Below are 25,111 nucleotides of genomic sequence, written 5' to 3' on the forward strand. Positions count from 1 at the left end.
TCATGGTGTATGTGAGCAGTACAAAGCAAAAGGGTTTATTCGATAATTTCACCAGTTTTTCAATCTAATTCAAAACAAATCGGAATTGTTTAATAGTGGTTAGAAACGGTGTTCTTTTTTTCAACTTATAGAAGACACAGCAATAGAAAAAATGCAAAACATTTTAAACAGGATTTAAAATGCTTTACAATATATTGCATCGCATTTTTCTCGAATCCTTCCAAATGTTAGATACGCCGATTTGAAAAATTAGGCTTGATATTTTAGAATGCGGAACCATTATTTACTTCTCGTTGAAGAATGTAGCTTCTAATTCCATACAACTGAGAACTTGATGAAGTTCTGCTCGACGATATCTATAGATATAGGTGAGTTATTTTATTCGAGCTTAAATTGTGTTAACATGGTTTTATTGTTTTAGATTTATATACCGACGATGCTGCAACAAAAATCCCTTTTGTTCAAGTTCCAGTAGTTACTGTGAGATGGCTTTGCAGGTAGTGGATCCAAATACCCGAATGATAAAAAATGTGAAGACTGGAGAAGTACTCAAATCATGTCAACGAATAAATCTTTTTCGGTTATTCTAATATTATCTTAAATAAATAATTTTAAAATGTAGTACTTGAACGTATTTTTATTTTTGAAAATTTATTTCAAATAATCTTGTAGTAAATGCCATTTGAAAACCATTTCAGTTTTATTAAAGAATCAATTATTATCTATATTAGTTTCGGACGAAATGTATATGATTTTGTCTATGATACCAACTTCCATTGGATTCCATATCCATCGTCTTTATGCTTGAAAGGTATGTGATTTTCATAATGAACTCTATCTATACGATTTGTAAATAAGAGTTATGTGAAAAGCATTATGGAAAAAAGCTATATGTTTTTGGTAATGACTTGAACATGATTACTTCTCAGAGTGCAATCCAAGAAGTCAAGCATAATTCTTCATTCCGACGTATCTGCAAAAATAAACAAATCGAGATTTGCTTTGCATGGGCTTGACAAACGCATAATCTACATAGTGAGTCTAAAAAAGTAATCCTAAAACATTTTTTATGATTTTTTGAAATAAATTTCAATTCTGCCCTATGTGCACTTTACTCAGTGTTGTTAATTTGGCTACATACACCCTACCATTGCAAAGCGACTCAACTGTCAATATTTTTCATGCTAGCACATACACCGTACATATGCTCATAGCAAAGCGACCTATATGCAGAATCAAAACATAAAATTTTAATCAGCAGATACGTCATACTGTTTCCGAATTACTAAACATGTTGGAAATCGAGAGATTCGGATTTTCACAGCTGCAGTAAGCAGATGATGTGGAACATCATCAGTATTCGGTTTTAGACAATATTTCTCACAAGAACTGTTCTCCATCTACTTTTGTTACTCACGGCTCCGTCCGATACTCCTGTTAGTCGAGTTGAAATTGGAAACATTCAATATTCGTTGTAGTTGAACGTAGAAACTGACGAATAGCACAAACTTTATTATGTTTTATGGGAATTTGCAAACCGGTGTATGTGCAACTTCAAAACAATACTGGTGTATATGACGTGACGCATGTGATAAATGAACTGTCAAACCGACGCATCAAGCAAGGTGTATGTATCAAGCAAGGTATGATATCGACGAATCATCATGGTGTATGTGAGCAGCACAAAGCAAAAGGGTTTATTCGATAATTTCACCAGTTTTTCAATCTAATTCAAAACAAATCGAAATTGTTTAATAGTGGTTAGAAACGGTGTTCTTATTTTCAACTTATAGAAGACACAGCAATAGAAAAATGCAAAACATTTTAAACAGGATTTAAAATGCTTTACAATATATTTCATCGCATTTTTCTCGAATCCTTCTAAGTATTAGATACGCCGATTTGAAAAATTATGCTTGAAGTAGTCTCTACACTGAACCGAGTAATCATGTAAGATTTATCTGAAAACACATATAGTTTTTTTCCATATAGCTTTTCACATAACGCTCATCAAATTATCACATAAACTTGTGCGATTCCATTTTGATTAGATTCATATGATAAAACACATACATTTCATGCAAACTCAAAATAAAAACCATTGGATTTTGCTGATGAATGTTATGTGAAATTCAGATAATAAATATTAGTATTGATAGTGATTTCTACATGATAGTGTAATAAGTTTGTGATGATTTAATTTCAGGTTTTTAGTAGAATTAAGAAAACAATATAATTATAATTGAAATACTGTTTATTTGATAAATTATCTGCGTTGTCTTAAAGGTTCTATTACAATCAATTGAGTTTGACCTAGGTTTTAATCGAAAGTATAGTGTTTTCATGTTATACATCATAATTTGTGAACAAGTGATGGATTAAGCATGTTGGACAGCCAACCACTTTAATTGGTATAACTTGGAAAATCACATCCTGTACGATTGTAAACACCTTTGTTCGTTCTGAGTATTCTGTTCCTTCTGTACTTGTTTCGTCATTTGCAACTTCCAATCAAAGTGATGTCTCCTGTAAATTCAAATCTGAAATTAATGAACTTTTATTTGTAACAATTGATAAATATTTAACTTACCCTTCTTTCATATATTTGCTAACTATTCTAAAATTCCAATATATGTCGCTTTAAATTAAAACTTACTTTAATCCACCACAATTATATCTTGAGAGCCAAACTCCGCCATCACGAAAGTACCAACAAAAATAAGACAGAATTTTCACATCGGCAAATCACATAACATTCATCGGATTACATACATGACTTTTGTTCATATACAATCCACAGTGTTGGTAAATGAATGGTATGAAATATCTTAATGTGTTTCATGTGTTCTTTAATTGAATATCAATGGATACACATAACATGTATCGGATTTCAATTTTTCCAAGGGTATGTGAGGTTTTTAATACTTTCTATGATATTTATTGGTTCAGTGACCTCAAATGACGGTTTTGCGATAGCAAAAATCAACGGCGTATTCTGTTGCAGTTGTTCCGCGCCCCCAAGCAATTTTCCCACATGGTCGACAGGATGATAGCCGAACTAGCTAATCGGCTACCAGTAGTGATAGCTGGCGACTTTAATGCATGGGCAGTGGGGTAGCCGCTGCACCAATCAAAGAGGCCAGCTATTGTTGGAATCCCTGGCCGCATTAAATGTAGAGCTGGCAAATGTGGGTACAGTGAGTACCTTCCGCAGAAATGGTGCAGAATCGATCATCGACGTGACGTTTTGTAGTCCTAACCTTTTAGGTACCATGAACTGGCGCGTTGATGACGGTTATACTCATAGCGATCATCAATCGATTCGCTATAGTATAATACCAGGCGGTCAGAAGGCAGCGCGATGTAACTCGACCCAAGCCCGAGGATGGAAAACAGCGCGCTTCGACGGCGAAGTATTTACTGAAGCTCTGAGGCGCGAACGAAACACTCTGGACCTAAACGGTGAAGAGCTAGTTGCTATGATATCACGAGCGTGTGATGCTTCCATGCCGAGAAAAGCCCCTCCTAGAGAGAACAGGCCGCCAGTGTATTGGTGGTGCGAATCAATTGCAAATCTTCGAGCAATCTGCCTTCGGGCTAGACGAAGAATGCAACGCGCACGCACAGAAGCACAAAGAGAGGAACGCGGTGCAGCATTCAGAGAGGCAAAGTTGGCTCTCAAAAAGGAAATCAAGAGTCGAAAACGGGCATGCTTTGAAAGTCTATGCGAGAGTGCCAATTCTAGTCCATGGGGTGACGCCTACAGAGTGGTAATGGCTAAGACCAAAGGAGCCATAGCGCCCCAAGAGAAATCGCCCGAGTTGCTGCGATCGATAATCGATGTACTCTTCCCGCACCATCCCATAAGCCGCTTCACCGCCTCAAAGTACCGGTGCAGTTGTGTAAGCTTCTAGAAAGCTATTTTGATGGTAGGATTCTACTGTATGACACAGAGGAGGGGCAGAAAAGCGTTCGAATTACCGCGGGAGTACCTCAAGGTTCAATCCTGGGCCCGCTGTTATGGAATGCGATGTACGATGACGTACTGAGGCTGCCCCTTCCGACGGGTGTTAAGATTGTTGGCTTCGCCGACGATATCACCCTAGTGGTCTATGGTAAATCGATGGAGGAAGTAGAGTTGACAGCAGCGCACTCTAGTTCCCTGGTTGAGGAATGGATGAAGTCTAAGAAACTAGGACTGGCCCGTCACAAGACTGAGGTGGTGGTGGTCAACAACCGCAAGTCCGAGCAACGGGCGCTTATCTCGGTAGGTGATTGCACCATAGAGTCCAAGCGATCCCTTAGGCATCTTGGGGTAATGATCGATGACAAGCTGAGCTTCGCTAGCCACGTTGAATATGCCTGTAAAAGGGCATCTACGGCTATAGCGGCGCTTTCGAGGATGATGTCTAACAGCTCTGCTGTAATTGCCAGCAAACGCAAGCTGCTGGCAAGCGTGGCGCTATCCATACTAAGGTATGGAGGACCAATCTGGTCAAAAGCGCTTAGAACGAACAGAAACCTAAAGCGGTTGGAAAGCACGTACAGGATAATGTGCTTAAGAGTAGCAAGTGCATACCGGACGGTATCTAAAGAGGCCGTGTGCATCATAGCCGGGATGACGCCCATCGGGCTCATCATCAATGAAGATGTTCAACCAAAGGGGAACCAGAGGAGTCCGCGACACGTGTAAAGAGGAAACGCTCAGAAGCTGGCAGCAGGAATGGGATAACTCCACTAAGGGTAGATGGACCCATCGACTAATACCAAATGTGTCAGATTGGTATGGTAGAAGCCATGGGGAAGTGAACTTCCACCTGACGCAGTTTCTGTCAGGACATGGTTGCTATAGACAGTACCTGCATAGGTTCGGGCACTCAGAATCTCCTGCGTGCCCCAATTGTGCTGGTGTAGAGGAAACAGCGGAGCATGTCGTGTTCGATTGCCCCCGTTTCACTGTTGTGAGAGGTCGCATGCTCACTACATGCGGAGGGGACACGTCCCCCGACAATATTATAGAGAGAATGTGTGCGGATGCCGAGTGCTAGAATGCAGTAACTACAGCTGTCACTCACATTATGTTAGAATTGCAGCGTCTATGGCGCGCCGACCAAGAGTTGGCTGCAGAGGATTAGCCCTGCCGAGGCTGGTCCCTTGTAACATTGTTTAAGTCGGCTAGGAGAAGCAGTTTGCCTAGGCTACTTCTGCTACACGTGTTGTGCTATATGCACTGGTCCCTTCCCGAAGAAATACCGTAAGGTGGTTCCGGGGAGATGAGGGTCTGAGTCCAAGGGTCATGTCGATGCACTGTTCACCACTTGAGCAATTCTAAATGAATTTCTCATGCACAGTGCATAGGCTGGTTTTAGCGGGTCGTCGTTGGTGCGTCATCCCCGCATTCCCTGAGTTATCTTCTCAGGGGATCTGTTAGCAGATTTCCCCCTTGTAAAAAAAAGGGTGCCAATTTGAGTCCATGGGGTGACGCCTACAGAGTGGTAATGGCTAAGACCAATAGTGCCATAGCGCCCCAAGAGAAGTCGCCCGAGTTGCAGCGATCAATAATCGATGTACTCTTTCCGCACCATCCCATAAGCCATTGGCCCCCAGCGCCGTGAAGGAGAAGAAGTGGTGAGAGTGACGAACGAAGAGCTGGCAGAAGCTGAAATCATTTGCATCAAACAAGGCACCGGGACCCGTTTGAGTATTGGTCCTGGTAGAGGTGAAACTTGGAAAAAGCCAGAACTAGGGTTCAGCCTTGACAAGTTAAGCTGTCAGGCAGCTCCTACTGAAAACCATACAAAAAAAACAAGGCACCGGGACCTGATGGTATCCCGAATGTTGCCTTAAAAGCGGCAGTGAACGCGGATCCGGACATGTTCAAAACCGCGATGCAACGCTGCATTGATCAAGGAATCTTCCCGGATGTGTGGAAGCGACAGAAATTGGTGCTACTACCAAAGGCGGGGAAACCACCAGGTGACCCGTCGGCGTATAGACCTATCTGTCTACTAGACACGACGGGCAAGTTATTGGAGAGGTTGATTTTCAACTTCACCGCCTCAAGGTACCGGTGACGTTGTGTAAGCTTCTAGAAAACTATTTTGATGGTAGGATTCCACTGTATGACACAGAGGAGAGGCAGAAAAGCGTTCGAATTACCGCGGGAGTACCTCAAAGTTCAATCCTGGGCTCGATGCTATAGAATGCAATGAACGATGACGTACTGACGCTACCTCTTCCGCCTGTAAAAGGGCATCTACGGCTATAGCGGCGCTTTCGGGGATGATGTCTAACAGAACTGCTGTAATTGCCAGTAAACGCAAGCTCCTGGCAGGCGTGGCGCTATCCATCCTGAGGGAGGACCTATCTGGTCAAAAGCGCTTAGAACGAGCAGAAACCTAAAGCGGTTGGAAAGCACGTACAGGATAATGTGCTTAATAGTAGCAAGTGCATACCGGACGGTATCTAAAGAGGCCGTGTGCATCATAGCCGGGATGACGCCCATCGGGCTCATCATCAAGGAAGATGTTCAATGCTTCAACCAAAGGGGTACCAGAGGAGTCCACGACACGTGTAAAGAGGAAACGCTTAGAAGCTGGCAGCAGGAATGGGATAACTCCACTAAGGGTTGATGGACCCATCGGCTAATACCAAATGTGTCAGATTGGTATGGTAGAAACCATGGGGAAGTGAACTTCCACCTGACACAGTTTCTGTCAGGACATGGTTGCTATAGACAGTACCTGTATAGGTTCGGGTACTCAGAATCTCCTGCGAGCCCCAACTGTGCTGGTGTGGAGGAAACAGCGGAGCATGTCGTGTTCAATTGCCCCCATTTCATTGTTGTGAGAGGTCGCATGCTCGCTACATGCGGAGGGGACCAGTCCCCCGGACAATTAAAATAGAGAGAATGTGTTCGGATGCCGAATGCTGGAATCCAGTAACTACGGCTGTCACTTACATTATGCTAGAGTTGCAACGTCTATGGCGCGCAAAGAGTCAAGAGTCGGCTGTATAGGATTAGCCAGCTGGATCTGATGGCATCGGATATCCGCTGCTCAAAAATCTGTCGTTTCCCGAAAAAGATCAAACTCCTGAAAATTCTCAGCTAAATCTCGCTGTCAGATAGTTTTCCAGCTGAATAGCAAGAAAATCTCGTCGTCCCCACACCCAAAGCCAACAATTCCACTCCCGGAAAGATCAGCTTTGCTACTTTGCTTCTCTACCCTTTCCAAAGCCTTCAACCGCAACTGGACTCCTCTGGTATTGAAACAGCTTGTGGATTGGGGAATGTCCGGGCATGTTATCCACTTCATCAAAATCCAATCGCTCTTTCTGTGTACTGATTGGTGACAACCAGGCTTCCGAATTCTCACTCACTCTCACGATAATGGATTTATCCCTCACAACAATTTTCAGCGATCAGCTGCCTTGCGATTTTATCCGTCCACAAAACAAAGCGAAAATAGATAATTGCACATTTCCGCAGCTGTGAGAAGTTTGTTTTCTCTTTCTCCGATCCATGGAGAATTTTTCCTGTATCCATCGCCACGAGCAGCAGTTGCTTTTATGCACCAAATTAACCACTCCTTGCGTCAAGTTGGTGTGGTAGCATGGTTAGCGTGCACGCATCGCGGTTGTTTTAAGCCAATGTTCTAGGTTCGAATCCCGTCGCCGGCACTAGTGTTTGTTTATCCACATAGTGATAATTCTCGGGAGCTGTTGGTGAGCGAAAATATGATGGAGTGAAAAACAAATTATCCACAGAGTGGAGTGATTTTCTGTTATCCTCCATCGTAGCTCCAGGGAAAATTAGTGTGAGCGATAAAAGATGTTCACGCGAGGAAGCGAAAAAAGCATTCTCCTTACGTGCGAAAAATCGTAGATTTCGCATCATTGATACGAAAATTCAGAACCCTGCACTACACTGGGCTATTATAAAGCAGGTATTACGGAGGCATCCCAAGGAAATCATTCGATCCAGATCACCATATCTGCTAGTCGTCCTAAATGGTTGTATGAACGTGCTAACTGAGAAATATATAATGCTTTTGTTCGTGAGCACTTCGGAGTTTTCACGGCTGCTCGGACGGTCAGGAGTTAATCATCAATATTAACCACCTTTTCCCGAGCAGCCTAGATAGCCTGTAGTGTCGGTAGCGGTTGTTTCAACCAGGGACGAAAAAAATCATGCTCACTATACTCAATTCACTGACATTTATGCCACCATCAAAGTAACCGCATCACCACCAATATGATTGTACCAATGAAGATGGCACAGAAGTAGATGAACAAAACAAACAACGATGCCCGTATGTTGTTGGTGTTTTTGATTATCAGAAGCAGAAGAGTGTCAGTTTTAGAAAATTGATTATCAATGAGGTTCATATTAATTAAAAAATATGCTGCTATACGGGTAATGAACGACCCGATGCACGGAATCGATTATATTGACGCGTCTTTAGTGTGCCTCGTGCAAAAATTACAACTTCTCGAAGCGGAATGTAAAAAAGTCAAGCTGGTTAGAATGAATGTCATTTTTTGTTTCCGATTATCACAAAGCGGTTGAGTAGCAGCAGGTTAAAAGGAAACTGTCAATTTTGCGCAAGCGCTTGCCAATCTTTGTTGTGTTGTCAAGGTGAGGATAAAACAAATAAAGATCAACGAAGATTCTACCCAGCAAGTATCAATGTAGGCAGAGGCGTCTGGTCAGCCTGTTCAACCTGTTCATTGAACAGGTAGACCATTTGAATCAAAATCGTACAACTAATTTAAAAAAGTAAATCAAATTCAACAAATTTTAAAATAGCATGAGTGTGAGTTCATACGTACTACATAGAAAGTAGCATAACTATTGTCCCAAGGCACCAAGAACGATCGCGTAGTGTGCTGAGTTCACGCACCATGTAAAAAGCTCGCTTGACATCCACAGCACAAGCGTGGTATTTCACCAAAGACAGCAGCGCAAAAGTTGAAGAGAAACTACTGTGCCTGTTCAACTGCTGCTGTTGAACCAAATCCCATATAACTAAGGTCCCACATACATTCACAGCTTAGTAATCTGTACACGCTCAAAAGCATACATGTGTGGAAACAACCCGTTCAACGAAAGAAGTTGAACAGGTTTTACTTTTTCTCCTTCCGAAATATTGGTGCACGCTAAGCAGTTTCCTAATAGAATGCATTTTGTTCGGAATAGGTCGGATGTCCAATGTCCATCCAGCAAGCATGGGAAACATTCACTCGAATATTGCATTTCTCTCGCTCACATCCACAAGCGGTCAAGAGCGAGATTGCCGTTTCTCCGACCAAGCTGAGTGTTTCAATTTCCAATGCGCTTTCTTCTTGTTCGCCAAGCGACAAGTTGGACAAAAACGGCAACAGAATGATTCACTACCGACTCCTTGTGCCGAAGGCATCCGATTGCTGTAGCGAATGATTCTTTACATTCCGATTCCGCACGAATGGCATTCGTATTTGAGAGCTGAAGAGCGTTCACTGACTGGTAATACACAAGGCGAAATGTTTCAGTGAACGCAAAATCTGTACATTTCGCAGGAAGCTTTCAGTGATCGAATGGCGAACGCGTTCTTTCGTGTCTCCAATTCAAGAGAGGATATGTGCTCTCTCCGCTCCGTATATCTTTTCATTTTTGGTTTATCTCAATCGTTTACGATTCGTCGGGATTGCGCTCACCCTAGTAGCGTTCGGCAGTCATTGAACATTCGGTTGCAGCAGATACTTTGCAGATATTTTATCGGTGGCGTTCGGGTGAGCGAGTGAATTTTCCCATGCTTGCCATCCAGACATATTTACATCAACTTAGAAGGATATCCACATTATAAAATGAGAGGTTTTAATAATTAAAATCAAATTTATAACAATTCGAATGCATACCAAGCATACGTAAATTCGATTAATCCAATGTTAAACTAATCATTTCTGGTCTTTGGTGAAGTTAGCGCAGTCAATATGGAAATAGAATGTTCTTAGAGTGCAAATTGCATGCTTTACGGTGCTAACTTTCATGCAATACGAAATCGGTTTCTCTCGACAGGTTCAACCAGCCGATTTGAACAAGCTGAAGAAGATGATAAAAGCTCAGGAAGAATGTATTATCAATGGAATTAGCGCAATTTATTTTTGCTCCGTAGACTGCTCCAATTTCCATATTTTAATAATAGATCATTCCATATCTGTTTTCTCTATAGTTCATTGTTGGATTCATGTTGTTTTTAAAGAAGGATTAACCTTTCTAACGGGATTTTCGGCTCGCCACCGAAGCGGACAGCGTACAAATCATTCGCGATGTGTTCTTACGCTGCATTCATACAATTCAAGTACCGCCGTGTGGGGTGACATTGGTCCTAGGGGGTGACTTTGACCGCTCTTTTCGATGCACCTCTTGAATTGCACGGGAGGCAAAAAACTAATCCATGACCATCTAGTGGCTATTTATAACGTATTCTTGAAGCTTGCCACATTGTTTTCATTATTCTGGTTATAGTTTGCTGTAAAAATCTTGGCCCAAAGTCACCCTTATGGACCAAAGACGACGGTATTGCTCATTTTAAATCCACATCCAGCGGCGGCGATAACGCGCAGATATGCGCGCAACGTCAACATTCAAGTAGGTTTGATTTTTTTCGTTCTTCAAGTACGCGAATGTTTGTAATTATCTAAATCTGAAACATTTGGTGATTTTTATTATCACTGCGACGATATACCACCATTTTCTGTTAATCGCATTCCGTGGATTTTTTTTTGCAGAGCACAATACGCACATATTCACATATTAGTTGTAATGCCTAAGGGATCAAGAAAATTATTTAAAAAAATAGTGTTTTTTTCTATATTTCTGCCGGATACAGTGACCCCACGCAGTTGAATCACCCACAATTTATGAATCAGCTGACTTCAAAAGACAAAATTATTATCAAACTTGTCACAAAACATCACAGAATTATTTTTACTGATAAGAAACTGTGTGTAAAAATAATTCTGTGATGTTTTGTGACAAGTTTGATAATAATTTTGTCTTTTGAAATCAGCTGATTCATAAATTGTGGGTGATTCAACTGCGTGGGGTCACTGTACACGAAATTATTATGCAGATGAAAACATTTGCAAATCAAGTAAAACGTACCAATAAATCTCATTTTCATTTTCATTTTCATTTTGCAGCGTTTGGTGGGGCAATGAGAGCGCAAGTCAGTCCAAAGCCGGGGTAAGGGATAGGTAATGGCCGTAATAGTCTATGCGGACCACTTGAACACCATCGGAAAGGATAAGAAGGGTTGGGGTAGGGTATAGGGAATGGAGAAGACTTGACACAGTAATGCGATTAATGCTGCAAAATGTAAATGTGCTGAAAGCAATTTAATTTGAGTTTTGAAGTTTGATTTGACTTATTAAAATTCCAAATAGATCGGCCATTGTACAAGTAAGAAAGAATATGCTGATCGCTTTCTAGAAATTTTATAAACAACAAAATAATAACAATATGAGAGTGATGCTAAGGGCTGCTGATGGCACAATGCGACGCTTTAGGAGATTTTGATACTGAATGAACATTACTATACAGAGCGCAATTTAATCGATGGTGATAACTTTACAAACTTTATCTGTTTTTACACTGATTGACGATGCTGATTTATGTAAAAATATTTAAAAAATATTTGATATTAGTTCATTTGTTTGTGTGATCTAGGTGTTAATAATGGAAAAAATTTACATACCCTTGATTAAATACTTCCCTGACCAGAAATATTATATTTTGAGCGCCCTTTTCGAAGCTATTCTATCCAGGTATCCATGTACTGCTTTCAATCCTGAAATTATTCTTATTGTGCATGCTCATGCATTATATTAGTGATGCTCATAATCATGCAACAGATAAGAAGGAGAGAAAAAGAGAATATAGGAACAGTGATTAGTAATGAGTTAATTATGTAGTTTTGTTAGAATTATAAACAATTAAACAGCAGTAATGAATAACTTATAAAATTACTTTGCAGCATAGCTGAGCCTTTCGGAACGTAAGACCGATGTATAAAAATAATTTGTTTCGAAATTGTCCGCGTGGTCTTCTAGTGCCCCTATTAGATCAGAATCAGTCATAGACATACATATCGAATGCTCGCCATGACCCTATGACCAACATTTGTATATGTATAGACTTAGCTGATGTGGCTTTTCTAATAGGTAGTTCTTTCACTCATTGATTGTCTTCAAAACCTTGTCAAGTATAGAAAATTGATTTTATTTCATTTATTACTACATTAAAGCTACATTGTACTTATTAAGTATTAGGTATTATTTTATGTTTTTATCACTATTGATATTATCAAGGCCAGAATTCCCAGTGAGTGAAGAATTTTATAGTACTAGAACACCATAGAAGATCGCTTAACATTACCTAATCATGGAACGGCTTTTTGCTCTATTATTTTAGGTAGATGCTATTGATCTCCCTTTGCTCCTATCCGCAACCCGGTGCACGCGCCCTGTTGGTTTTCGAAAACCTCGTAGAAGATTACAAACCGTCAATGGCATTCCCAATCACTACCCCACATTGCACATTCAAGGGTCTGATTGTGCTCCTAACCCACCCTCAGTCTGTAATCTTCTCGCCAGTTTGAAATTATATTTTCCCGAAGTGAAAGTAATTTTGATGAGTGATAGCGTAGTGCAGCCCAACTGCATAGTACAGTAGTTTAACCAGAATCTTTAGGTCAGAAGATAATATCTAAATTTTGTAATAAAAAGGTTGCCATTGCTTTGAAATTTACCCAACATCTAATCAAAACTACTAACAACAGCGATCAATTATCAAAATTCATCGCTCCCTGGAAAATATAATCCCAAGCCCAGGGAAGTAAAACGTACCAATAAATCGTAAAAAAAATGCACACTGCAGTTATTTTACTAAATGCAAGAATATATGCAAATACGCGCACATTGATACATTTTGTTATTTCTGATATGTTTTGTAACTGAAACGTGCAAAATCCAGTTAATCACCAGTTTACCGTTTACATAGGCGTTATTTACCCAATTAAAAAATATATTTTTCTTGTTGTTGCACAGGTGGCTTATTTGAGCACGCGACGCGAGGGTAAATTGAGTATTTTCGTCCCTGGTTTCAACTGGCTAAGAATTAACACTACGAACTGTCTGTTCCGGTGGTAAAAATCCACCGCACAGGTGACCCGTGAGGTGTGATGCGTACCGTGCCTAGGAATGAATGGGTAGGGGGTCTAAATAAAACCTAACCGCTAACGGAGCCTATGGGGTACCAGGGCGCCTTCCACAGTATTGGCCCTTTCCTGTGCTACCCGGAGCAATAGTGCAGGTGACCTTGTGTTTCTCTGAGATAATCGGCTGCCCTTCTTCACCTATATGGATTCGCATTATGCGTTTTACACAGTGTATTCTGTGTCTTTCGCCTTTGGCGACTTTAAACAGATACCGTTCTGGTTTTTTCGTTGCTGGTCTTTTTCGTGCTGAGATTGCAAAAAGCTTAATCCTGCCTAGTTTGGGTAGTGGCTACGGTTAGGTTAGCTCAGATCAATCTTCAGCATAAAAGAACAGCAACGATCAATCTTTGCAGACTCATGCAAAATGGTGCAGCCCAAGTGGCGCTAGTTCAAGAACCCTACTTTCGTAGAGGAAACTTCTATCTAGGTAACCTTGTGGACCCAGTTTTTGCTACTTTCAGCAAACATGAAATGGCAAACTCGTGCTCCATGCCCCGCGCATGCATGCTCGTTAATAAAGCAATCGTTGCTACACTCATTTCTGAGTTAACTACCAGAGATGTATGTGCTGTCACAATCGATGTTTCTGTTGGTGACCTCAACAGGAAAATGTTCGGTATATTTACCACATGATGAACCATCCCCAACGGATGACTTCAAACGAGTTGTCGTACACTGCGTAGCAAAAGGCCTTCCGCTGATTGTGGGCAGTGATGCCAATGCTCATCACATCATCTGGGGCAGCTCAGATATCAATTTGAGAGGCTCCAGTCTAATGGAATACTTAAGTAGTACAGACCTCGGATTACTTAACATAGGCAATCGCCCAACCTTCATGGTATCTAATAGAGAAGAAGTGTTAGACATAACGCTCTGCTCGAATAGAATTAGTCACAAGTTGACGAATTTACATGTATCAGATGAGGAATCATTATCTGATCAGCGCTACATTTTCTTTGAACATTCAAATGTAACTGAGCAGACTTTACGTTTTAGGAATCCCCGGTCAACAAACTGGGAACTCTACACTGAATTGGTTGCGACCAAATTTCATGGATATTCTCCGTCCATTGAAAATCCAAGTGATTTGGATGATGCCATTGATACTACAACATGCTACATTATGGAAGCTTTTGAAGAAGCATGTCCTCTGCGGTCTGTGAAGACTACAAGAGGGACCGCATGGTGGAATTCCGATCTGACTAGACTCAGGAAACAATGTAGAAGGATTTTTTTCCTCTTCTGTAGAGCCTTTTTGACCACTGCTTCCAGTATTTAGGAATATTGTGGTATGACCCATGTTTAATCTGGTACTCATCAAATATCCTCCCACAATTGAGATGTGATAGACATTGGTTGATGTATCACTCTATCCCAATTAGGCTCAACTTGTTTTATAAAGTCCCTATTAGGACTAGTTTGCCAAATTTCCAAATTTTCCTCTAATAACCCTTTTCCAAATATTGACATTCTATGATTAAGCAATGCTCAGCAGTTTCGTTTTCATCTTGACAAAAACGACATTCAGAAGATTGGATTTTTCCTATCTTTTTAAGGGCAGTGACCGGTCATCAAACCAGTTATTACCCTAAGATTTCCTTTATTAAGATTCAGTATAGCCCGGGCTTTTGTTAGACTAGGTTTTATGAATCTTTTCGCTTGCTTGGATGTATCCGTGGCATTCCAATTGAATTCTACCATAGACACTTCCCAACTTTTTAGTTTCATCCTAAGAGTACACTCAGGAACACCACTGAAAGGTTCAGAGCCAAGGCTCGAGGTTGCACCCTGTCTTGCTAGATTGTCAGCGATTTCATTCCCCTCAATACCACAATGGCCGGGCACCCAGTACAATGTAACTTTGTTCCTACTTGATGTGGAAACAGTATCCTGTACGAATATGAAATTGGGCCACTGTAACTCACGATGGAGCATCACATGACTTCATTGGCCCTTAGCCAACTATTCTGATACCGAAGTGCTGGGTAAAGCTTCAGATAAATTCTTGGGCAACACAAGCAATATTGGAATTGTTTGAAGTCATGTCGTAAAACACAATTGAACAGTACTGAGCCATCTCCAAGGTGGCGAAGTATTTAACAATTCTGTCAAAGCAGAATTACAGTATTTTGGTCAGAGCGTAGACTGGCCACTACCGACTCATGAAAATACAACAAAAACAACGAAAATCGCTTAAGATTTTGGATTTAAACAGAGGCGTCCCGTGAGGAATTTGATTACCTGTGCACTGACTCGCACAAACCGTTTATTTTGAATTATGAATACGAACTTTTCAATTGATTTTTTAAAATGTATTTCAGCTTAAAATGTAATTTCTTATTATTAACACCTTAAAATGTAATTTCCAATACTGTATGCAATCTTGAAGTGTCTGGAAGCTATTATATTGATTGCTCCTTGGACGTATTTTTTGTTTGTTTTCTTCGTTTCAATCACTAGTTGTAAGTTTTAAGAATTTTGGATGATTCCAATATACAATGTTTAGGGACAAGAAAAATTCTCAAAATTTCGCTGATATCAAGGCGATGAAAGAAAACTTTTGCGTATTAATCGCGGTCCCATAGTTTGATAATATTTGACATAAAAATGTATATTTACAGTAAAAATGACATTTATATGCGTAAATTTCAAGCATTTTTCGTATTTTGCAAACTGAGATAATAAGTTTAATATTATCGATACAAAATTTAAAGCAAGAAGAAAGACGTTTAACTTGAAACTAAACGATTAGCACATTTGTTTATATGAAACTCGGCTTACAAATAAATAAACCATTCTTATGAGCAAAAATCTGAACTTTTCTGAGAATATCATATAATCCTTCAGAATTCAACTATTTACGCGTTAAAGTTTCGCGATGAAGGATAAATTCCATGGATTTCGTGGCTTTCGCGTTGTTATTCTATATAATAATTCTTATTATTTACAGCTTGTCAATTGTATCACGACGCTAGCTTTTTGACGATGTCCAGCGCTGGTACATCTCTTTGTATACTTTTGTTGATACATCAAAGCTTTTAAGTGAAATGATGACTGACTGTTGAACGCTGAAACCCACTTTACGCCCACCGCAATTTATCAGTTGTCGGTCTATTGAGCAAGAAAAACTATATTCACACAAAGTTTATAAATCAATTCAAAGCCATATAAATTTTGTGTATTTAATAAGATAAAACATTATCAATTTGGCCAATATGTTTATATCTAGTTTTGGTTCCAATCAATATTGCGCCTACTATCGCGCGACACCTGGAAGCTCCATGCAACATATATACACACAAAGCATGTATGGCGCTGACGCTTTCTCTTCCAACAGCAGACGTCGTGACGCCAGTTGCGCGCGCTTTCTCAATTCTTGCAAACCAATGCGAGCGTCATGGTCAATTTCTCTCTCGGGTGCACAAATTGGAGTGAACCAGATTTTACCTATACAACGCCACTGTTGTTCTAGAAATGCCAATACAAATGCACATTCCTGCTGTGTCCATACACGCTATTTTCGTGCACAAGAAAGAGTGCACGGCTGAAATGAACATTCTCTGCAATACGATGGAGACGCATGGCAGTTTGTTTTGTTTACTTGGCTGTTTTCGCTTGCTGGTTGAGCAAGACCATGGGGGGGAGAATCAAACGGTTTGTTCACTGAGGGCGATGCACCAATTGAAGGCGAAGAAATCAAACTACATTTTCAAACAACTACACATTATGAATGTTAGAAGTATTGAGAATTATAATATATATATATTTAAATTGTTAGTTTGAAATCTTTGACTGTGCAGTGCACCAAGTGCACCTTACGACGAGACGCCACTGGATTTAAAAATAAGCTTCGCATAAAGTTTTGTCGATTGCATGAAGATTTTTTTTTTCATAACGGTTCGTTTATCTTCTATAGATGGGCATTTGTGCATAAAATTGTATAGATCCTGAAATATTTGTTTTATCAAAAACGGAACTTCTATAAAACATGTATGAACGAGGCAATATGGTCATAGCTAGTCAAAGCTACCTCATCACAAAAATAGACTATCAATACAAGTTTTTTTTTGTGATTTCCTCACTACGCATGACTCTGAACGATACCAGAATTGTTTGACTGATCAAAGTTATTGAAATCATTTTTTATTGAACTGTTTCCAATCAAAATATGGCTCATAATGTCCCGTAGGGGGGACCATTTGCCTAAGCTCCGTATGGTGTAAAACTAGACACAACATACTGTTCTACAAAAATCTTTCCAAAATATTTAATTTTAGGTAACCTTTTGTACAAAACACAACACTGATAAAAATCCACACGCTCGATCTGTGTGTTTAAAATTATGGATCGTTTCATGAACGTCCATATCGATTTGCTATGATTTTCTTGCAAACTTCGTGTGTGTTACACATTAAATTCCTTTGTTTTGCTTCATGGATTGATTCATCAACCGACAACAGGGATTCCATATTTTTCCCACATAAGTTCCCGAAACTTTCTCTTCAGATTTGTATGTGTCAACCTATGGACGCATGGATCATCACTCCAACACGGATTCAGTGTGTTTTGCTTATGGTTATCTTGTGTCATAATCATCATGTTCAAGTTGGTCGATTCATTGATATGCGCAATGAGATTGTTATGATGAAATCCATGAGCTATACTATCGATTACCATGTTCAAAGCTTCTAAATTGTTTGTGATCAACCCATGGGATGCATAGTGAACTGAATTGCGGTTAGACCTCGTGTCGAACGACAGTCATCATCATGCTTCCAAAGAAAAGAAGCAAATTTTGAAGCTGAAAGTGTTAGATGAAAATTTGTTAGTTCGATTTTTCTTTTATTAGTGAAGTTGACCGATATACGAGAATTCTACCTTTCTATAAGAAAACATTGATTATAATGTATAGTTTAGTAGAAAAATCGGATTCCACTAACAGATTTTCCTGGCTTTCAGTTTCGAAAGAAATGGAATATGCTTATCCCTGGCTTCCCAAATTATAGATTTGCGGCGCCCCGCTTGTTGCTGGCTCACGGGTTTGAAAAAAAAAAAATCAAGAGAGCTTGCGACAAGCAGAGGAGCCTCGGATCCATATTTTGGGGAGCAAAAGTTCTTCTACCAAATTTCTTCTTTCAGTCCCATGACTTTTATGTTCTATCACACATGACTATCTAAAGCTACTACATTTCGAATTCAATAAGCAAATCAGTTGGTTTTCATGATTTAATATTTGGAAATTCATGTTTGTTTCACATGACAACCTAAAGTTGATACACATGTTATTATAAGGTACCGTGGGGTAAGTGGATACAGAAAAATCAATAGTCAACTTCATTGTTATGTACAGCTAACGTTAATAATGTTAATCAAACTTTTTTCTGTGGATGAGAAGTGAGGGACTAATATACTTCAAATCACCATTTATTTTCATTTTTTTGATTGTTATGTAATGAGTATGAGAAACTTGAAAATTTGCGCAAAATGATCCACTTGCCTCAGCATGGTGGGGTAAGTGGATCACCTATAAAAAAATCTACTTTCAGAACAAATGTGGTGTGTATACATAATAGTTTGAATGACATTACTCTTGTTCTTGTTATTAGTGCTATTTATGTTACATTTTGATACCTTTAAAATTAAAAAGTTACTTTATTTTACCAAAATATTATGAAAAATATTTAAACATTAGTTTACACTAATTCGAACAAAAAAAAATATTGTAACTAGAGTAATTTGGATTAAAATCATCCATTTAATACTTATAAGTTGTACAGAAGTATTGTAGGATTATTCCTAACGATGTTTTTGAAAAACATTCATAATTTAAAAATAATAGTTACATTTACTTTTGATTACCATACTGAAATATTTTTATTCTATTTATTAATTTAGTAGTTCCATCTGTCTAGAACAATTAATATGGTCAAATAAGGTTCCTTAATATGCTTTCAATTGAAAAATGTGTATACTTTGCCTTTTTTTTGCAATTAAACAAAAGATATACCACAAAAAGTTTTGTTTGAATTTTGCAATATTCATTCTTTTATATTTTTTTATACCAGAAAGATTGTTATACCTTTTAGGTGGATTAATTCAAATTTTCTATGGCCACTTTGACAAATGTAAGCTAGAAATGGACAAATTTAAAGGAAAACAACATTTACGGATATTGAAACTTATTTAATTTCTTGTAAGTAGTCTACCAACAAATGATAATAATACTTGATCCACTTACCCCACCCCATGAAGAAATAGGGGTAAGTGTACCATGTCCAATATATCTGTATTTATTTATAAAAATCACATATTTTTCATCGATATTCATTAAATCAGAACTGAAATGCTCACCATGTGTTGAAAAAACTAATAGTATTCGATTTTAGACTGAGATACAATGGATTTTTGATTGGTAGAAAACAATTTTTAAACTAATTGATTTTTGCAGCTAACAAGTTTGCTTGTGTTAGTGTATGTGTAGTACCAGTTTTGCAATAGTATTAGTGTGGACGTAAGAATATAACCTAAAACGAAGCAATGGTGCGAAAACATTCAACATATTCAAGTATTTATGCTTAATATGTACAAATGATCCACTTACCCCACTGATACACTTCCCCCACTGTACCTTACCGTGAAATTAATGATGAAATCCATATGGCTACCACACTCAAATCATGTGGTTTTCCTCATTGTGCAAATCTATAAGTAAAACACACGACCTTGACGTGTAGATTTTTCTCAGTGAACCGTGGTATGAAAGGAGATAGGGTTTCAATGCTAGTAATGGACGCCTTGGTAGCTGGAATTCATTCTCGACGCTTTTCCGCAGTGATATCTCAGACGGATATACGTTTTGTGGAGTTTAACAACAAGTTCAATCTCTTTACTACATTGTAAGCCTATGAAACATACAAAATCATTCGATTTTTCCAGTGAAATATACATTTGGAAATCTGTTGTCACAAATTTGACAAATTTGACGTTTCCTATTATGGACCCTCCATTTGATTCCCATGTAATCCGGCTCGCTGCCGACGTGCCTATTATGGACCCACCTGGAAATGCGTATTATGGACCCTCTTGTGTGGTTTCATTTACAAAACAGTTCAAATATCTGTATTTATGCGCCTCAAACCAAATATTTTGCCTGAAACTGCTGACTAACAATGCGATCGAAGTTCCCCCGGTAAATTTTTATAGGAATAAGGTTGCTTTGAGTGTTAATTCTATGTTTTTCTGTAGGGGGTCCATAATACGCAAAGGGTCCATAACCGGCATCGACTCCCTACTTCAAACTTCAAATCAACGTTATGGGGCGATTTATCTTTAATATGTTATTATGCTTTCCAAAACCTTTTCCTTTGGCGACCCATACTGCACCTATCGATGACCCTGATTTTGATTAAGACGAAATATTAGGAAAATATGTACTTGGCTTCTTATGCACATAGATATCTAGGATCAGTATGAAATCCTGAACAATAAGCGGATCTAAACTTATCATTGAATATTAATTAATTTTAGATCTACAATGCGAGTTCTTAAATTCAAGAATCCCAGAGAAATTGGAACGAGGTCACCAACAATGTATGTGTAATGTATATCAACTGTCTACTTCAGATTCTTTTTACCTTGGCAATAAAATGCGCCTTCCACCAGATATATCGATTGGCCTAGAATGCAAGCCGTTTCAAAGATGCTATCAAAGTGGAGTTAGCTCTCCGTATTATCTGACAATATGCAGACAATTACGTGCTTAAGCTTATCGTTCCCCGACATCACACTTTATTTATTACAGAGGCTTGTAGAAGCCTACATCGCAATAGACCTTCAAAAGTCGCAAAAATTACCTTGAGACTGTCATGTTTATTGATTTATTGATCAACATTAACCATAGCAAATCACCCATCCCATCTCTACCTTTTTTTTTCACTTTCGAAAAATAGCTATCTATTACTCAACACCGATTCGATGCAGATGTGTAAATCAGTAGTAGATAACAGCACGAGATTTAAACCGATCGGAATCCCTTCACTTGTTTTCTCCTCGGATGGAAGAAGCACCCAAAAGAGAAGGCAACCTTAATACCGCTTTGACATAACTGTCAATGGCCTCTTCTCTCTTTCCCCGACCTGGATTACTACAACAAGAGTGGAATGGGCGTAACTCACCTGCACTGGTTCCTGTACGATCATCCTCTACCCTAGAGCCCCCAGCCGATGCTGGCCACGAACTGCTCGGTCGCAACGATTGATTCCGGAAGCACCTTCTTCCTGTGGGGTCTCCTCTATGCTATGCTGTGTATGTTCTAGCGTCAGCACCACGCAATAATGGAACCACGTAGGACGTCTATTTTTTCCGCTGACCAAAACAGCAGACCAACTCGGGGACTCCGACTGCAGGGCAATGACGACGTTGATGTTGTTGATGACGATGATGAGGAAAAACAAATTTCACTAGATGCATTACAACACTTTCTCACACACTCGTTCGTTCCGAGAGCCTGTATCTTCTACCTATTCACTTTTCAATTATTACTCCTTGGTTGGCTTCTCTGTTTCTCTCTCTCAGGGCTATTCTGCCCATAACTGCATATTTGTAACATTCGACAAAAGTAGGCATTGAGTAAATGGGATACCAAGTTTGCATTTTACTGCAGTATGGAAGGAAACTAAAATTTCAAAAAATCATTAAGAATTCAAAAGAGCTTATTTGAGGCTGAAATTTTGTACAGCTCATACCGCATATTGGGTGAATATTCAAAAAATAATTCTGATAGAAATTTCGTTGCTACTACATTATGAGGCTCATGCATAATCTCAATGTGACTGTTATGCGGTTACAATTGCCAATGTGACAAAACAACTTGGTATTTTTTTCGAATTTTCAAGAACAAACTCACAGATTTTAGTAAGTTGATCGAAAGTATTTATCATTTGATGACTCTCCCCGGTATTAACTCCAATTTGTCAAAAATGTCGAACGTGACTGTTATGCAGTTATGGGCAATTGCCTTCAAACACAATCGCTATAAGTGGCTGGTTTGCTACTTTTCTAAAGGCTAGGCTTCTGTGCCACTGCGTGAACCATTGCTGCCACTGCTGCTGCAACCAAAATCCACTATTAATCCGCGCGATTGCCTTCTCCCCCTTGGCTTGACGTTGTAGATTCTCTTGCTGCAGCAAAGCCCACCAAACTTCGCACTTATTGTTGCCTAACAGAAAATACACGACGCCTATGAACAGTTGCGTTAGACCGGTTCCGTTTTTTAAATAAAATGTTGCTCGTTTATCTGCACAACTTGTTTTTGTTGAATAATAGTAGTTTACGGACCATGGCAGAATGATGATTTTTACAGCACGAGTCGTAAATTTATCCTAAAAGGCTTGCCGAGTAGGATAAATAAGACGATTGCTGTAAAAATTGAGTTCTGCAACGAGTTACGTACAACTTTGTTTTGTTGTAATTTCGTAGAATACCACTTGAAAGTATCAGAAATAATATTGGAATGCATTCATCATTATTTTACAATTTCTGAAAAAATGTTGTGTTATGATTCATTTTTCTTCTTCTTCTTCTTTCTGGCGTTACGTCCCAACTGGGACAAAGCCTGCTTCTCAGATTAGTGTTCTTATGAGCACTTCCACAGTTATTAACTGAGAGCTTTCTTTGCCGCTTGACCATTTTTGCATGTGTATATCGTGTGGCAGGTACGGAGATACTCTATGCCCTGGGAATCGAGAAAATGTCCTTTACGAAAAGATCCTCGACATTCATAACTCAAAACAGTTGCGTAATGACAAAGTGTTGCTTAAAGAATCATTACAGCACTAGTATCAGTTGCGAAATGACTATTCTTGCACTGCATACTTCAGTGCAGGAAAGCAGGCCCACGGTAGACCGTTATTATGCAAAAAAAAAATGTCCATCAAATCTGAGCACAGGGCTCGATTCCTGAGGTCATTCTGCATCTCTGGGCCAATTAAAAAAAAATCCCTAGGAGGAATCTCAATAAATCTTGTTGTGAAGTTTATGACTAAAAATTTCAATAAAACCCTTTTTAAAATTTCGCAGTAGCACTGAAAACCCTACAAAAATGCTCAAAAAATTGGCCAAACTGTTCTCAACTTGAATATAACTATTACCGTTGTTATAATTTGACACATTTACAACTGACTTAAGGTGAAATAGTTTGGAATCAACTTCCAAGATTACGCTAAAACTTCAATGGCACAAATCTAACAAAGGTGCAACAACCGTGCACTTTTTATGTTGGTTTTGTGCACTAGCAGAAAGCTTAAAATAAGAAGATCAGAAACGTTTTCCAACTATTTCTCCAGTTTAGTGCCTTTGAAAACGTGAGTAGGGACACAAGTCGGCCATTGTGCCGGCCATCTTTGGATTTCGAGATGTTTCACCTTAACTTACCAGAGTGGTTTAAGTATGGTTTTACATTGCTTAAACCAGTAAGCTTAGTTTAAAATTATGAAGTCTAAGAAATGAATTCCATTATAACATTGATGTTACGTTCGATAAACGTGAAATATTCAATGCTGAATTATTTGTATTCAAATAATTTACAGATTATTTTTCGACTTTCACACTAAGTGACCAGCCCACCAAAGTCTGTCGTATTTATGTTGCTTAATAAAATTTGCTTTTCTGTACCTCTGGTAATAAATACTCAAGTATTGTCCCCAGCACGTGACGTAGGAAATATCCTGTTCAACATTCTCAGCCACAAGAGGATTATAACTGCACGGGAAACATGATTGTCATATGTCACAAGTGTCCGAAGATTAACAAAGTCTTTAACAACTTCAAACAAATCCCCATTAAGTACTACTTATGTATCAACATCATCGACTAAGTAACGAAAATCTAGCTGTGACAGGTAATATTAAGGACTTAAAGCTGATAAAAACAATCATGTGTAGGAGTTCTAGATGAGAAGCAAATTTTTTTTAAGTAACATGGAATATAATTAACTGATCAATTTTGCGTTTTGTCGCATATACTCCTTGATTTTGCAGATGATGACTTTATTGGAATCGATCGCAGTGCAGTAAAGCAGGGTTTCAGATGGACAACTAGGATAAGCTTGTAATGTCATTTACTCTACCTAAACGTATATGGGTGCATGTAGAGAAAGAAGCAGCTTCAGATGTGTTGGTGCTGAGACAGTGCTTGGTGGAGATGTAGTTGAAGTTGTTGAAGAGCCATATAACACTTGTGACGTATGATAACCCAGGTAATAATTTGAAGCTGCTTCAACGCTTTTATAACTAATACAATTCAGCCTTTGTTTGAACAAAAGCTGTTCATAGCATTCACACACTTTTGTTCAGTTATTAAACATCTAATTCTGTCGATTTTATTCAGCCTTAAGCTTATTGTAAGTGAAAACTGTAGATGGAAAATAGTTCGTTCACCTTGATATTCAGCTTTGAGTATACTGCTGAAAAAGAATGTTTTATAAGCTTTCGTTCAAATTATTGTGCAGCTGTCACGGTGTTCAGCATTGTACACAATTAATCAGCCAATGTTCAGCAAATACTCTTGCTGTTCAGCTTTCCTTGTTACTTGGGAATAATGTTTCCCGTGTAGTAAAAACACGTGTTCTGGCTGCAAATATATCCTTTAACGGATTGCGTAATCAGCTAAGGAACCCGCAACTTGCAAAGGGAAACGACAGTTCTATACTGTTGCTTGATATAGGCTTATCTGACTTCATAGATCCGTTATTTCGATAAAAACTTCGCCAAAACACCTCGCGATCGATTATCGTACAACACTGAAAAATGTTTGGAAAACTAAATCAGTTTTCAGTGATAATGCAAAGAGAGCAA

General features: G+C 39.0%; 1 protein-coding gene across 4 annotated transcripts in view; it reads right to left on the reverse strand.

Moving 5' to 3' along the window:
- LOC5564540 (cell division cycle protein 27 homolog) overlaps positions 1–25,111 on the reverse strand; it is a 72,290-nt gene that overhangs the window by 43,493 nt on the left and 3,686 nt on the right. For 2 of the 4 annotated variants that reach the window (XM_021839940.1, XM_021839941.1), the window contains one exon: positions 21,434–21,840. In XM_021839940.1, coding sequence (XP_021695632.1) covers positions 21,434–21,457 — 24 coding nt within the window. In that variant the 5' untranslated portion in view covers positions 21,458–21,840. Of the gene's footprint in view, positions 1–21,433; positions 21,851–25,111 lie in introns of all 4 variants that reach the window. The other 2 variants (XM_021839939.1, XM_021839942.1) reach the window with 2 other exon arrangements.

Source organism: Aedes aegypti, chromosome 2, assembly GCF_002204515.2.
Source record: "Aedes aegypti strain LVP_AGWG chromosome 2, AaegL5.0 Primary Assembly, whole genome shotgun sequence".
Lineage (NCBI taxonomy): Eukaryota > Metazoa > Arthropoda > Insecta > Diptera > Culicidae > Aedes > Aedes aegypti.